This window comes from Lampetra planeri, chromosome 53 (genome assembly GCF_965212315.1).
Source record: "Lampetra planeri chromosome 53, kcLamPlan1.2.h2, whole genome shotgun sequence".
Lineage (NCBI taxonomy): Eukaryota > Metazoa > Chordata > Hyperoartia > Petromyzontiformes > Petromyzontidae > Lampetra > Lampetra planeri.
Window position 1 is genome coordinate 6,556,499 of NC_136159.1, and position 16,873 is coordinate 6,573,371.

General features: G+C 50.2%; 1 protein-coding gene across 1 annotated transcript in view; it reads right to left on the bottom strand.

The window, feature by feature from the left end:
• Positions 1-3,314: 3,314 nt before the first annotated feature.
• The window catches only part of LOC144734807 (potassium/sodium hyperpolarization-activated cyclic nucleotide-gated channel 2-like), an 85,774-nt gene continuing 72,215 nt past the window's right edge, over positions 3,315-16,873 (bottom strand). The window contains exons 8-9 of the mRNA XM_078617190.1: positions 4,300-4,432; positions 3,315-4,215 (exon numbers count right to left, since the gene is read on the bottom strand). Coding sequence (XP_078473316.1) covers positions 3,315-4,215; positions 4,300-4,432 — 1,034 coding nt within the window. The remainder of the gene's footprint in view (positions 4,216-4,299; positions 4,433-16,873) is intronic.

The following is a 16,873-nucleotide window of genomic DNA, read 5'->3' on the forward strand; positions in this document are numbered from 1 at the left end:
CTCAGAAGCGGTTCTCTTATGTTTAAAGCCCCCTTATCCAGCGGTGCTAACTCCACATTCCTATTGCAGGGGCGATTATTTCCATATGACAACCGCTCTTGAATTCCTCCACAAAGCGGTACTAATTTTATCGACCCTCTCCCAAACAGAATTTGAGCTCCGCGCCCTTCCGATTGCGAGCCGCTCGCTCCGCCGCTGAGCAGCCTAGGAATGGAAGCAGCAGTAGTAGCAGCCAGGGCTTGATATTAGTTGGAGCTGTCCGATAGGGAGGAGGGGGGTGGGGGGATGAGAAGTGGGGGGGGGGGGTGGTGGATCCCAGTATCTGGCCGAGACATCACACGCCTGCGCCAACCACGACACCCACCGCTCCCAAACGCAATTCTGCGATTCGCGTAAACCGGGGGGGGGGGGTGGGGGGGGGGGCTCGGCAAAACTCCCCGGCCATCCGGAGCCGCACGGGGCCCTTCAAGGGACTGCTTCGTCGTCACGTTGTTCATTGGCCGCGTTGCATTGCGGCTCTCGAAATGTCAAAGGTCAAATTTTTTTTTTTTACCGAATTCTAAAAAACAAAAAGTCTCCCTCCCGTTGTTTCGGGTTTGCCGACAACCACCCCTCGGCGTGTCGCGTCGCGAGCGAGCGAACGCCAATGACCGCTCGCCGATCCCACGAGGCCGATCGCTTCCGTGCGTCGCGGACAAAGAAACCTCCCGTCCCCCCCGCGCCGCACCCCTCCAAACAATGAAATGAAGGAACAAAAATTCACATCGGCAACGCCGAGAGAGCGAGTTGGAGCTACGGACTGCAGAACCCCCCCCCCCGCCGAGCGAGTGTTCCTCACGCCGTCGCGCTGCGGTGGCAGCATTGGCGGCGTCGCTGCCGAGCCGGTGTACAGGCGGTGCAACTGCGCCGGAAGCCCCACGGGAAATTGCGAACGGGGGCTGGAGAAGGCCCTGGAGCCACGGGGCCAGGGTAGGGGGGGGGGGGCATTGCGATGTGGGGCCGAGGGGCCGGAGAGGATTACCAAGGGGAACAAAAAACATCGAAACGGAGCTTCCAATTCTGTTCGTGGCACCGGCGGAACCCGTGCCAGCCACTGGGCAGTGGACAAACAGCTCGGCGGAGGTGCGTGCCATCGCAGCTTCGTGACGACCACAGATTCGTCGTGGTGTGTCGCTTGTTGTTTTTTTTTTGTTGCCCAGCAGAGTTGTTTTTGTTTTGTTTGGGTCAGAGTCCACTTTTGCGTCAGGAGACGCACGGACGATCCGCACGGTCGCAATATCTCTGCCCACTCGGCGCTTGCAGTCATCTCTGTTGTCTTGTAGTTGGGGGGGGGAAGGGGAGGCTCTATGTATTTATGTACATTGCGGTTGTGCGTGAGTGCCACTGAGCGTGTCACTGCGTGCGCGCGCGCACACACTCGCGTGCGCGCGCGCACACACTCGCGTGCGCGCCCCACCATGGACTGAATCCTTTCTCGAAATGATTCGCACGCGAGATCACGACTCTTCGTGGCTATTGGTACGAGTGGCGATGAAGATTACGATGAGTATGCATATGATGAAGATCGCGACGATTTGTTAAACGGTTATGGATTTTCACAACGTACAATTGCATCGTTGTAGTTTTGACAGCGGTCGCGGCTGCCAAGGGTTGTCGTGGGGGGTGGGGGGGGTGGGGGGGCGATCTGCCACGGACCTCACAAAAAGAGGGCCCCCAAAAATCTGGCCTGAGGATGAGGAGCCACCACGCGGAATTCCACCCCTGGCCTCTTAAAAGAACAAAACCCTCATCGGCGATGGTGGTGATGTCACGTGATATGTGGTGATGTCACGTGGTTCGTGGTGCTGCTGCTGAAATTCATTTTTTGATGCCGCTGCTGCTGATGGTGATGATGGTGGTGGTGGTGATGGTGATGATGGTGATGATGGTGGTGATGGTGATGATGGTGGTGATGGTGGTGATGGTGATGATGGTGGTGATGATGGTGATGATGGTGATGATGGTGGTGATGGTGATGATGGTGATGATGGTGATGATGGTGATGATGGTGATGGTGATGATGATGGTGATGATGATGATGATGGTGGTGGTGATGGTGATGATGGTGATGGTGGTGGTGGTGAAACTTGCCACTGGTGATGCCGATAAATACCGTTGCCCATTGATCACCGTTAGTTATTTTTGAATCGTCACGAATTGTGCTGATGATGACGACGGAATTTATTTGAAATTACTTTCCCGCTCATTTAAAAAAGTGGGGAGAAATAAATTAATTGCCGTGGTGACATCGATGGCTACGACCGTGCGCATTGCGTTTCAACTCAACAATTGCCGATACCGAATTGACTTGACGACGATGACGACGACGATGAACGACCTCGTAAAATAATTCACCCACCACGTGGTGGAGGGTTGGAGGGAGGGGGAGACAACATTTGTAGCCGTGCGGCGGCGTCATCATCGTCGGTCGTAATTCGATTCGGGAATAATTTTCCGCCCGCAGTGGCGATGCGCACACATCGTGAATAATCGTCGACGCTGACAACGTGCGGCGAGCCGAGCCGTCGGCGCGTCGCGATGCTTAGCGGCGTCGCTCGATTTGAACGCCGGACATTATTTTAAGACAACACAACGGCGATCTGGGACGATGACAGATTACTCGGGGAGATCAATTTAGGACGGCGAGGTTCAAAACTGTGGAAATTGTGTTCAATGCGAACCGGGCGATTGCTAAGCGGGCGGTTGTGAGAAAACGGACGGTGGGTTCTGGAGGAGCACAGCGATGATTTTGACCAACAACAAAACAATACGACTTGTTTTAAAGAACCGACGGTGGTGAGCGATTGACGACGATGACTTCGAACGAGTTTGCGATGACGTCTCGGCCGGCGACGATCTCCACTGGCGATGACGATGGCGGCGCGGAGTGACGACGAGCCCCTGGACGACCGTAACGTTCGCACGTCCCGCACCATCGTCTCTACCACCACCAGCAGCTCGCACTACCACAACCACCAGCAGCAGAAGCAACACCACCAGCAGCACCACCAGCAGTATCACCAGCAGCACCACCACCAGCAATACCACCAGCATTATCATCATCAGCAGCAGCGGCACCACCACTACCAGAATCATCATCATCATCACCACCAGCATCACCACCAGCAGCACCACCAGCAGCACCACCAGCATCATCATCATCATCATCACCACCACCAGCATCATCATCATCACCACCAGCAGCACCACCAGCAGCACCACCAGCAGCACCACCATCAGCACCAGCAGCGACACCACCGGCAGCAGCAGCAGCGCTACAGGTTGGAGGAGAGCCTGGCCCGTGCCGGCTCGCCGCCCTCTCCGGCCACCACCACCGAGTCCCTCTTGACGAGGCTCAGCTCCCGCGCGAGCGGCGCCCCGGGCACCCACGGCACGCCGCCGTGGGGGCCCACGGACGCCGACGACGGCTGGCGCCCCAGCAGCGTCGCCGCCCTCCCTCGCGACAGCCCCTGCTGCTGCTGCTGACCGCCGGCACCGGCGCCGGCTGCGGCGGCCGTCGTGGGCAACATCGGCGGAGGCAGCGCCCCCCACCGCGCCGGCGCCGTCCCGCCGTCCGCGGGGCCCGTCCCTCCCGGCGACGCGGCGGTGGCCAACGGCGCCGCCGCCGCCGCCGCGGCCCGCGCCGGCGCCCCGCCGTCGTGGTGCTTCAGCGCCGGCTGCGACTGCGAGAGCGGCCGCGCGTCCCTGCTCAGTGCCGTAGCCGCGGCGCCGACGCCGCCGACGCCGGCCGAGGAGGAGGAGGAGGCGCCGGCGCCGGTGCCGGCGGTCGTGCCGCTGCGTCCCAGCGTCTGCGCGCTGCGGTGGGCGGCCCTCCGTGGCGTGTGTGGGGGGCTCCCGCCGGCCTGCTGCTGCTGCTGCTGCTGGCGCGGCGAGCGCGGCCGCGAAGGGGAGGAAGAGCCGGCCTTCACCGACGCGGCGCGGGAGGCGGACGGCGCCGAGGGCGGCGGCGGCAGCGCCGGCGGGGGCGAAGTCGCGGCGCCGATCGACGGCCAGAGCCACGTGGCCGCCGGCTGCTGCTGCTGCTGCTGGGGCGACTGCGCCGACGACTGCGGCGCGGAGGAGCGCGGCCGGTGCTGCGTGTGTGGCGTGGTGCCCTGGTGCGTGAGCGCGATGGTCACGGAGGCGGCCGTGTTGATGAGCGAGTTGACGGCGGCGCTGCCCCCCGGCGACAGGGCCCCCTGCGCCTGCTGCTGCGCGTGCCGCTGCTGCAGCTGCTGCTGCTGCTGAGCGTGCTGTTGCGCTGCGGCCTCCTGCAGCGTCATCTCGCGGTCGTAGCGCACGATGCGCTGGATGATGTCGTGCTCGCTCGTGTTGAAGATGCCCTCGTTGAGGTCGTCTTGCATCTTGTGCAGCAGCATGGAGTTCTTCTTGCCTGCCGCGGGCCGACAGCGTTCGACGGTTGAGAAGAGACACGGAACACCAGAACGAGAGAGAGATAGAGATCATTTACCATCCCCCCCCCTTCACCCCTCGTCTGGAACAGATGGGATAGGTTTGCCACCACGGCATTCTGGGAGTGCGTAGTTTCAGCAGCAGCATTGGTTCAATGCGGGCAAGGCAAGGCTCTGGACCAGTTTTGACATTCAGTGTCTCAGAGCAGCTCTTCAATAGACTCGGTTCTTAGCTTTTAAGTTGCTCTGAAATTTGGTGAATTGCAGATACATCCACTCACTCAACCACTCACCCTTGCCACTCACCCAATCAACCACCCAATCACCTACTCACCCACCCACTCACCTACTTATCCACGCACTCACCCACCCACTCAACCACTCACCTAATCACCCACTCACTCACCAACTCACCCAATCACCCACTCACTCACCTACTCACCCACCCACTCACTCACCAACTCACCCAATCACTCAACCACTCATCTACTCACCCACTCACTCACCAACTCACCCAATCACTCAACCACTCACCTACTCACCCACCCACTCACTCACCAACTCACCCAATCACCCACCCACCCACTCACCTACTCACCTGCACACTCCTCACCCACCCACCGCCTACACGTTTATATTTGGCGCATTGCGGAGTTCTGTGGGCCATGATTTGACCTGGGAGTGGAGTGGGGGGGGGGGGGGGGTTCGAGGGGCTCTCATCGTGGGGGGCGAGAGGCAGCGGTGTAATAGGAGGCGGCGTCTGCGGGGTGGAGGGTGGTGCACACTCTTAGCGGCTCAATGTTGGCGAACAGGACACCGGTGATGGTGGGGTCACGTCCCGCCCTGCCAATGTGGAGCCGATGTGGAGCCGACGCGTCCCAAATATTAATTGATCGTTCGGCTGGAGAAAGGCACGAAGAGTGGGTGTGTGTGAGTGCATGTGTGTGTGGGGGGGTATGAGTGTGTGTGTGTGGGGCGCGAGTGCGTGTGTGTGTGGTGTGAGTATGTGGGTGTGTGTGGGGGGGGGGTGTGAGTGCGTGTGTATGGTGTGAGTGCGTGTGTAGGGGGGTTCGTGTGTGTGGGGCGTGAGCGCGTGGATATGTGGGTGTTTGTGTGTGGTGTGAGTGTATGTGTGGGGGGGGGGGGGTGAGTGTGTGGGGTGTATATGTGGGGGTTGGTGTGCGTTTGTGCGGTGTGAGTGCATGTGTATGGGGGGAGTGCATGTGTGTGTGTGGTGTGAGTGCTTGTGCGAGTGTGTAGGGGGCGTGAGTGCCTGTGTGGGGGTGTGTGTTTGTGTGTGGTGTGAGTGTATGTGTGTGGGGGGGGGGGGTGCGTGTGTGGGGTGTATATGTGGGGGTTTGTGTGTGGTGTGAGTGCTTGTGCGAGTGTGTAGGGGGTGTGAGTGCGTGTTTGGTGTGAGTGCGTGTGTGTGTGGTGTGAGTGCATGTGTGGGGGGGGGTGTGAGTGCGAGTGTGTGTGTGTGTGCCTCAAATGAGTACCTGGTGCGTGTGTAAACATGAACACTTCGGGAGACAAAGGCGGCCAGGCGTGGTCCTGGCCACCCACCCCCTCTTGTGCCATGCCGGCCTTCATAGGTGCTCGCTAACAGCACTTGCCCCAACAGTCTGTTGAGGCTGTACGGGGGAGGTTTGTGCTTCGAACCTGGCGACCCGAGTTCCATTCCCGCTCTCGACCAATAACAGTGGTGAATATTTGAGCCGGTCCTGGGCCTCCCCTAGGTCGACTGAGCCTTAAAACGAATACCTGGTGAGACGGAGTTCGCCGTGCGTGATGCTGGCCACGCACGTGGGCCGTGTCAGCCTTTAATAGGTGCTCGCTGACAACACCTGCCCCAATCTCCCATTACATCAAATAGGGGATTGTAGCACGTGTGTGAGCGCGCGCGTGTGTGTGCACGTGTGTGTATGTGCGCGCGCGCGTGTGTGCATGTGTGTGTGCACGTGTGTGTGGACGTGTGTGCGTCAACGTGTCTCTCCTGAAATATGATTTGCCCTTTGGCTCCGAAGGAAATGGCTTTTAAGTGACCTCTGTTCTTTCCACTCATTTAACTCACAGCTCTGTCTTGCACTCAAAACGACACGGCCATAAATCATTCTACCGGTGGTGTGTAGTCGCGTAGGCCGATCTACTTCTATGATTGTAAACCGGTAAGCAAGCTCCAACCTGCTTGCTGTTGTTGGCTTCAGCGTCACACTCTTCGTCAAAGTGAGCGGGAATCGAATTCGGGTCGCCCGGTTCGCGGCGCAGCGCGCTAACCGCTCCACCACCGCTCCCCAAAGACAAAGATCCCCCGTATAGCCTTAACAGACTGTTGGGGCAAGCGCTGTTAGCGAGCGCCTACCAAGGCCAACACCACGCCTGACTGCCTTTGTCTGCCCCAGTGGCGATGTTTACGCACCGCACCCAGTACTCATTTGAGGCTGCGTCGACCTAGGGGAGGCCCGGGACCGGTTCAATTAATCGCCACTGGTATTGGTGGCCGTTAGCGGAAATCAAACTTGGGTCGCCGGGTTAGTAGTGCAACGCGCTGACCGCTACACTACCGCTCCCCACACTTACACACACACACACGTATAGCACAGAATGTATCGGACAGGGCATTGCCAAGGAACGTGGAGAGCATTCCTTGAGGCCTCCGTGACGTGGGTGGGTTGGCGTAATTGGCCTACTCTTCCATGCGGGACAAACTTCTTGGGAGAGTTGGGAGTACCCACACTTTACCCCATGACTGCACACGACCTGCCAATCGAATCCGTCGTCTACACCAGCGGTCCCCAACATTTTTGGCACCAGGCACCGGTTTCGTGGAAGATAATTTTTTCACGGACCGGGGGGGGGGGGGGTCATCATTGGGTCTTTCCCACATTTTCAAAGAAGCTCTCCAGCTACGTTTGTTTTTTACTCATTGTGGCTACTAGGGGTTAGCAGCTTGTGGGCTCACCAAAACTGTGACAAGTGCGCAGTGCGGGAAAGAGGCGCGGACAGAAGTGGTCGATTATAAAATCATGGGGGAGGCCACGTGCGAACTCACCGCTCTCACCTCCTGCTGCTGTGCGGCCCGGTTCCTAACAGGCCACGGACCGGTACCGGTCCGCGGCCCGGGGGTTGGGGAGCCCTGATCTACACAATCATCCTGCTGGGTGGATAGAGGCGGGGAGTGTGGGGGGTGGGGTAAATCTAAGAAACTTCCACCGTTGTTTCATTTGCCATGTCAGGGAGAGCCAATCGAAGTGGTGACCCCACGGAATGCCAGTCCGCTGCGCTAACCGCTTACACCGCAGCAGCAGCGACAGCAGCAACAACAGCAGCAGCAACACAACAGCAGCAACACAACAGCAGCAATACAGCAGCATAAAAAACAGGAGCAGCAACAACAGCAGCAGCAACAACAGCAACAACAACAGCAGCAGCAATACAGCAGCAGCAACAGCAGTAGCAAGAACAATACATCAACAGCAGCAACAGCAGCAGCAATACAACAGCAGCAACAACAACAGTAGCAACAGCAGCAGCAAATCAGCAGCAGCACAACAGCAGCAGCAGCAGCAATACATCAACAGCAACAACAGCAGCAGTAGCGCTGCCTTGGTTGTGCGAGAGTCGTTAACTAAGATCCACGTCCCCGCGATCCGTCGGGGCAGCGTCGGGGCGAACCCATGAATTCTGAAAAGTCAGCGCGCCGTCTTATCAGCCTCTGCCAAAAAAAAAACAACGGATAAGGAGGGCATGCCAGAGGCAGCTGCGGCAGCAGCTTGAAACGATGTGGACGTAGGAGCTGTAGCAGGATAAAATAAATCAGCGATAGAATTATAAAGTATGTTCACGTAGAGGGAAGACAAGTCAGCGTGGAGGGGAGGCCTAATCTGGGTTTTTTTTCGATCCTCAAATCGTCTCTTTAGATCCAGAAATTATGTGACAGGAAACTTAACGGTAAGAAAAATTAACCCGTATAAAAACAAAGTTTTTAACTATAAATCCTTAATATGCGTGTTGGCTAGAGTCCTCTCGTCCTCTGGTTTGAGATGGCTGCCACCTATGGGTCAGATGATTGCCTGCCACCATTAAGCAATTGGTAATTAAATATAAAAAAATGTCCTAAAAAGTGTAAAAATTTGGAGAAAAAAAATTCACGAAAATTAATTGTCACGCACAACGAGTATGTGTGCAAAATGTCAGCTCGATTGGATCACGGGAAGTGGGTTAAAAAACGACCGAAAGATTTGCACGGTCGTAAGCGCGCAAGCAAGTGAACTTAATATAAAGGATTTAAAAATTTGTTCTAGATTTGAAGCTTCCGTGACTGCAAGGATTCATACTCTTAGGTTTTTTCGATAAAGTCACGTAGGGGAAAAAAATAAATAAATAAAGTTAATGTTCGAACACATGCACACAAGTATTCAAAACATCATAACCATTCTTAATCCACGCTCTAACACATACACACAATAATTCAAAACATCAATACATTTGCCTATGGGTTCGATCATGGATCAAGCTTGGATCAAGCTTCGTATCGTTTAAAAAATCGCTCGATCCCCGTTTAATCGTGCATTGGATCGTTAAAAACACGAAACTCTTAGGTTTTTTCGGTAAAGTCACGTAGGTAATTTTTTTTTATAAAAGTAAAATAAAAAATCACGACGTTTCGGAGGCAACACAAGCTTCCGTCTTCAGGTGGAACCGTCACAGCATGATTGCTGTATTTTTAACTTTTATTAATTTTAATTTACTTTTTTACCTACGTGACTTTACCGAAAAAACCTAGAAGTATGAATCCTTGCAGTCACGAAAGCTTCAAATCCGTTAAAAACGCATTGCATCGCGTTCCGGTAATACTTACACGAGCAAAATCACGCCCTAATAAACTCCGTAAATGCGCCTACAGCACGAACATAATAATTAATGCATTCTGTCACGGATTAAATGTTACCCTGCTACAGCAGTGCCGCTAATTGCCGCGATGGAACGAGCTCGCTCGGGGTCACCCCGCACGGCAGCGCAAGAGAAGCACAACAATTTAGTGTCGACGACAATGAAATGAAGGTGTCTCCAAAGAGTAGCGCGCGCCTTCGGCTGACAAACACTTTGTTCCAATTACCCTTTTGTCAGTGTTTAATGTTGGGGCTGTTCAACTTCGTAACCCGTGGGGGGGGGGGGGGGGGTCCCCGTGGTTTTGGTGAAAAGAGGTGGCCAATTAAGGTAAGGTGAGAGAACCCGTGCGGGTTTTCAACTGAATATCGTCGTCGTCATCATCAGCAGCATAATTAATAACACAATATAATAATAATAATATATTCATACTCTTAGGTTTTTTCGGTAAAGTCACGTAGGGGAAAAATTAAATAATAATAAAATAAATAATAAACATAATAAGAGAAATGATAGAAATAACAAAAATAGTATTTCTTTTTTCGATTTAAAGCTTTCGTGACTGCAGGGATTCATCTTCTTGGTTCTTTCGGTAAAGTCACGTAGAAGGGAAGTAATAAAATAATAAAAATAAAACATAATAAAACAATTCTCACGACGTTTCGGCCACAACGCAAGCAGCCGTCCTCAGGCGAGGACGTTGTGGCCGAAACGTCGTGAGAATTGTTTTATTATGTTTTATTTTTATTATTTTATTACTTCCCTTCTACGTGACTTTACCGAAAGAACCAAGAAGATAGTATTTCTTCTTCTATTATTTTTATTATTTATTTCGTATTATTATTTTTCCCCACACGTGACTTTACCGAAAAAACCTAAGAGTATGAATCATTGCAGTCACGAAACCTTCAAATCTAGAAATAATGTATTCATTCATAACATGATTCATAATTAGGAGTGGTGGCACAGTGGTTAGAGACACTGCATTATGGATACAGCATACCCCAGTTGGATTCCCTGGCAGGGCTGACATCAGTAGCGAGTGCTTGCTAGACGGGTCCTTGACCCACCGGCGCTGAACCGATCATTCCATGGCGAGAACCCAGTGAGCCTTGGAGTCTCTCTTACAAGGGGGTACACCAGTGTCAGATGGGTGCAAATCACAGGGGCCCATCACAGGGGCAAATCACAGGGGCCAATCGCAGGGGCCCATCACAGGAGCCCATCACAGGGACCAATCACAGGGGCCGATCACAGGGACCAATCACAGCGACCAATCACAGGGGCCGATCACAGGGACCAATTACAGGGGCCAATCGCAGGGGCCCATCACAGGAGCCAATTACAGGAGCCATTCATAGTCGACAGGCATTAATTAGCGTTCACGCTGGCGTTGCTTCGTCTGGCAGAGTCGTGATCCCCAGCACGAAGGGACGCAACGACACGGGTAGCCCCATTGACCCCGCGTCTTCTCTGACCTCGTCAGGTCGGAGAAGACGAGTTGCCGATTAGCGACGTGGGTGGGAGGGAGACCAGCAGCTGGGGCTCTGAGATGGATCAGGAGTTGTATGTACCGTATGTTGAACTTCTTTTGCACCGTACGTAGCCAACCGTGATAATTTGGAGGTGCGGGGGAAGGACAATACACTAAAACACAAAAAAACTGTTTTAAAGAAATGAGTTTGTCGATTTCGATGTAAAGCTTTCGTGACTGCAGGGATTCATCTTCTTGGTTCTTTCGGTAAAGTCAAGTAGAAGGGAAATAATAAAATAATAAAAATAAAACATAATAAAATACAATTCTCACGACCTGTTCTTCACCTGAGGACGGCTGCTTGCGTTGTGGCCGAAACGTCGTGAGAATTGCATTTTATTATGTTTCATTTTTATTATTTTATTACTTCCCTTCTACGTAACTTTACCGAAAGAACCAAGAAGAATTTGTCGATCTAGATGATTTAAAAAGTGCATATCTCCCAGTGACTTCCTAATGTCGGGAGGAGCGTTCCAGACGGCCGCAGAAGCGCATCTGAAAGCGCCTGACGTGGTGACCGTCTTTGTTCGATGGCTGAGCCCAAAAGCCGCTGCGAGGATGACCGCAGTTCGCGTGATGGTTTATACTCCATGACGAGATCGGCGTGAAAACTAGATTGGAAGCTTTCGTGACTGCAGGAATTACTCTTTGGTTATTTCGGTAAAGTCACGTAGAAATAAAATAACATAATAATAGCATACGACGTTTCGATTGCATCACAAGCAGCCATCATCAGGTACAAATGAATGAGAAAACAAATATAGTAAACTTGGAAATATAATGGAATACAACACAGAGAGTCGGCCAACACAACAGTCAACACCCCACCTGGTTGATTACGTTCTTCCAAAGATTGCTAAATGTAAGGCCTCGACACAGAGATGTTGTCTTTCTGTGTGCCTTTGTGTGTCTCTCTCTCTGTTTGTCTCTGTGTGAGTCTCTCTCTGCTTGTGTGTCTGTCTGTGTGTCTCCGTGTGTGTGTTTTGTATCTCACAAATTTAGCAATCTTTGCAAGAACGTAATTAACCAGGTGGGATGTTGACTGTTTTGTTGGCCGACTCTGTGTTGTATTGCATTCTATTTACAAGTTTACTATGTTTGTTTTCGCACTCATTTGTATCTGACGATGGTTGCTTGTGTTGCAATCGAAACGTCGTATTCTATTATTATTATTTAAGTACATTTCTTTCTACGTGACTTTCCAGAAAGAACCAAAGAGAGATCGGCGTGGTATTGTGGTTCATTTGCGGCAATCACTTTGCGATGTAACAATTCACCACAGCACCGGCACATTCCGTTGTTCCATCTCCACACACGCTGGCCGCCCTCTCTGTGTGTTGGCGTTGTTGCTGCTGTTGTTATTTTCCGTGCCTCCGTTCAACAATAACAGTAACGGATTGTGCTGACGCAGATGACATTGCGAGCCCCATTAACGGAATCTGACTTTCGCAAAGGGCGAGCGAATGAGAGCGAGGGAGAGAGAGAGCGATGGAGAGTGAGGGAGAGAGAGTGAGGGAGAGCGAGAGGGAGAGCGAGCGAGCAGGAGAGAGCGAAATTGAGAGCAAATGAGAGGGGGGGGGGAGAGCGAGGGGAGAGTGCGCGGCACGGTGCAAATTTTGTCAAAAAGCCTCTCCGGTGAACAAATTCCCGTGTTTGCTCTTAGACAGAAACCGACGTCTTGAAATATTAAAATAATATAGGTAAAAATCTAGCGTCTTCAATGCACACGCTTCAATTCGCACTCACAAGTAGAAAGTAAATGATTTTGACCCCAGAATTAGTCAAAATTTGATGTGCTGAATAAAAGTGGGTGGCATCCGTTCGAGATGCTTAATTGTCTTAATGCGAGCCATCCACTTTAATTCGGCACATCAAATTTGATTTATTCTGGGGTCAAGATAATAGATTTTCTACTTTTGAGTGCAAACAAAAGTGTGTGCACTGAAACACTTTTTTTTTACCTTTTTTTAAAGTTGTAGTCCCATTGTCGTTAACTTAACAAAAAGTCTTGACCGTAAATGCTGCTCATTTGCATAGAGTAAGCTTACGTAATGTTGAAGGGCGGCAAATAAATAGATGGAGCAATTTCGTCTCTCTGTTTATGCAATTTTTTTTATGTGAACATGCAAATAGAAATTTGCAGGCGTCAGGGTTAGGATGAAACTCAGGAACCTCCCGTATACCAGGCGAGGTTAGTAAACATCTCGCCACGGCACGATGTCAACTCTGAAGACCAGTAAAGGAAATATTATTCATAATAAACGTTTTTGGGTTCGATCGCGTTGTTTATAAATGTGTCGTAACCCTCCACCACCCGACACGGCCAATCAGCAAAAAAAGTGTCACGTTGACAAAAAGACAAAAAGTTCACTACTTTAGCCGGGAACAGTGACGGCAAATTGCCCAATGATGCTGGATGTAATTACCAGCGAAACGTCGTACTCAAAAAAAATTGAAATGTTGTGGATTCATTCTTCAACACACCGGTGGGCTAAAGTAGTGAACTATTTGTCTTTTGTCAACGTGACACTTTTTTGCTGATTGGCCGTGTCGGGTGGTGGAGGGTTACGACACATTTATTAATAACGCGATCGAACCCAAAAACGTTTATTTTCAATAATATTGGTCGTGAAAGCCTGCCACGTGTTAAAGAAAATATGTATAACCCTCAAGGCCTATGAAGAAATCACCCAGACTTGGAATGTGGCCGATGTGTTTGGACCTCGAAAGTAAAGCAGATCTGAGCCGGGAACAGTAACGGTCAAAAATGAAATTAAAATTAATAAAAATAAAACAATAAAAATCACGACGTTTCGGAGGCAACACAAGCTTCCGTCTTCACCTGAAGCTTGTGTTGCCTCCGAAACGTCGTGATTTTTATTGTTTTATTTTTATTAATTTTAATTTCATTTTTTACCTACGTGACTTTACCGAAAGAACTAAGAGTATGAATCCTTGCAGTCACGAAAGCTTCAAATCTAGAAGTAACGGTCAGTCGGGCCTGCCCACCATGTACGAGCAGGTTGTCAAGGGGCTGGCCGGCTGGGAGCCGAACGTTGTGTTTACATGCAGAGTTGTCACGATACGTCTATCCGCACTTGAGGCCGTCACCCTCCCCGCAGTGGAATGACAAAGTTATCGATATTCCTACGGGCATTCCGAGGCACTCGTCTAGAGCGGTGAAAATTGCGCATTGCCACGGCAGGGGGCCGCGATTGACAAGCACCGAAGACTGCACCCGAAGTGGCAGCCATTGTCACAAGAGCGTGTTGAGATGGAAATGGTGCGGGCTTGGCCTTATGCGCAAGCCGTTGAACCGACAGGTAATTGAAAGCGTTGCGCATTGCTCTGTGACAGTGGAGTGAAGTGACATTCCGAGCAAGGCGACAGGGTCACAGTGCGTTCAGTTGTAGGATTTGCGATTGCTGGGGTCTGTAGTGTATGCCAGACGGCAATGCACACACGCATGGACCCGCAATGTGATAACCAATGCGCACGTATGCACAGCGATTGTATATATCTCGACAGCGTAGGCAGCGTGCACAGTGAACACGTTAGTATTCATGTCAACGAGAGAGAATGATAGCTTCTTTTGTGAATTACTAAGGCGCTCAATAAAAGGTTAAGTTCATTTAAGACCTATTCTTTCACTGTATTTATATTATAATTCATGCCAAATGTCGACTGCTGCTGCGTCCTGTACAGCACTTTGAGATCCTTGACGAAGAGCCGCTATTTCGATGTAATTATAAATTAAATGGCAATCATGATCACAATAAAGAGCCGCTATATGATGTAATTACAATTAAAATAGTAATCGTGATCACGATTAAAACCCACTATAAAAAATTTACAATAATTTAAATGCTAATCATGATCAGGATGAAGAGCCGCTTTATAAATGTAAAACAAATTATTTAAATGGTAATCATGATCACGATACACAGCTGATATGTAGATGTAATTATAATTAAAAAAACCTTTGATCGCGATGAAGAGCCACTATTTAAATGTGTAATGATAGGGGAGTCAACCTCTGGTGTGAGTGGACTAGTGGCCACGGGAGGTAATGACAGGGGAGTCAGCCTGCAGTATGATGGGACTGGTGGCCACGGGAGGTAATGCCAGGGGAGTCAGCCTGTTGTACGAATGGACTAGTGGCCACGGGAGGTAATGACAGGGGAGTCAGCCTGCAGTGCGAATGGACTAGTGGCCACGGGAGGTAATGACAGGGGAGTCAGCCTGCAGTACGAATGGACGAGTGGCCACGGGAGGTAATGACAGGGGAGTCAGCCTGCAGTGCGAATGGACTAGTGGCCATGGGAGGTAATGACAGGGGAGTCAGCCTGCAGTACGAATGGACTAGTGGCCACGGGAGGTAATGATAGGGGAGTTAACCTGCAGTACGAAGGGACTGGTGGCTTCGGGAGGTAATGACAGGGGAGTCGGCTTGCAGTACGAAGGGACTGGAGGCTACGGGAGGTAATGACAGGGGTGTCGGCTTGCAGTATGAAGGGACTGGTGGCTACGGGAATGATCGAGAATGAGAGCGTGGCCAGGTGACGGAAGAGGACAGTGGAGTCTGCTGGTAGAGCGAGCGGTCTAGAACCAGCGAGAAGGTTCGGAAATGGGGGCGTAGCCTCGGACCGTATAAAAGGGAGATGTGCGGGAGACTCGGGGCTGTCAGAGTGGGGGTCTCCGCCTATCCGAGTGTGAGCACGCGGCTCCTTAATACAGAAACCATCTCAAGGCAAGCACGTCGAAGTCGTCATTACAAATGTGATAATTATACTTTAAATGGTAATCGTGATCACGGTTCCCACCTGCTAGCGCTATTCAGCACAACCATACCTGCCCTCCGCACGTGAGAACGCGCCTTACGACACAAGTGATAGCGCTGTTTATTACGATTATAAGCATGTAATTGTGTTAACAATAGTGGTAACTATTATATATTACGATCAACGTTGTAATTGTTGGTCTCGCGCTCAGGGAGAGGGTAATGCAGCGGCTGCTCAGGCGCCATCACGAGCAGGCGCTGCAAGGTGCACGCCCCGCATTGGTCAGACGGCCGCTCAGCAACGGCCGCTGTGATTGGACGAGACGTTTGGCCCTCGTGGCTGGGTGCAACCATTCGTGACTTTAACAAGGGGGGAGAGGTAGAATGTGTGAGTCATAATTATTAAAATTATAAGAGAGTTTTAATAATAAATTAGTAAAATTTATTATAAAAAAAAAATTTTGATTGTTAATGATTAAAATGTATTATAAAAAATTTGCACGATGAAGAGCCGCTCTATATATGTAATTATGATTTAAACGGTGTTAGTAAAAGACCTGTTACTAAAAAACATGCTACTAAAAGACGTATTAGTAGAACACGTGTTACTAAAAAAAACATTACTAAAAGACATGTTACTAAAATACGCGATACTAAAAAAATGTATAATAAAAAAATTGTTTTAAAAAACACGAATACACACGTTCTGATGATGACCGATTGTGTTGCGATCGAAACGTCATCGTTTTTTGTTATTTTCTTTGAACCTATCTATGTGACTTTACCGAAAGACCCAAAGAAAATTTTACAACAAAAATGTCACAAAAAATATGTTACTAAAAATGTTATTAAAAATGTGTTACTAAAAATGTGTTACTAAAAATGTGTAACTAATAATGTTACTTAAAATGTGTTACTCAAAATGTGTTACTAAAAATATGTTACTAAAATGTTACTAAAATTTGTTACTAAAAATATGTTACTAAAATTTTTACTAAAAACGTGTTACTAAAAATATGTTACTAAAAATATGTTACTAAAAATGTGTTACTAAAAATATGTTACTAAAAATGTGTTACTAAATATGTTACTAAAATGTTACTAAAAATGTGTTACTAAAAATATGTTACTAAAATGTTACTAAAAATGTGTTACTAAAAATGTTACTAAAATGTGTTACTAAAAATGTTACAAAAAATGTGTTACTAAAACAATATT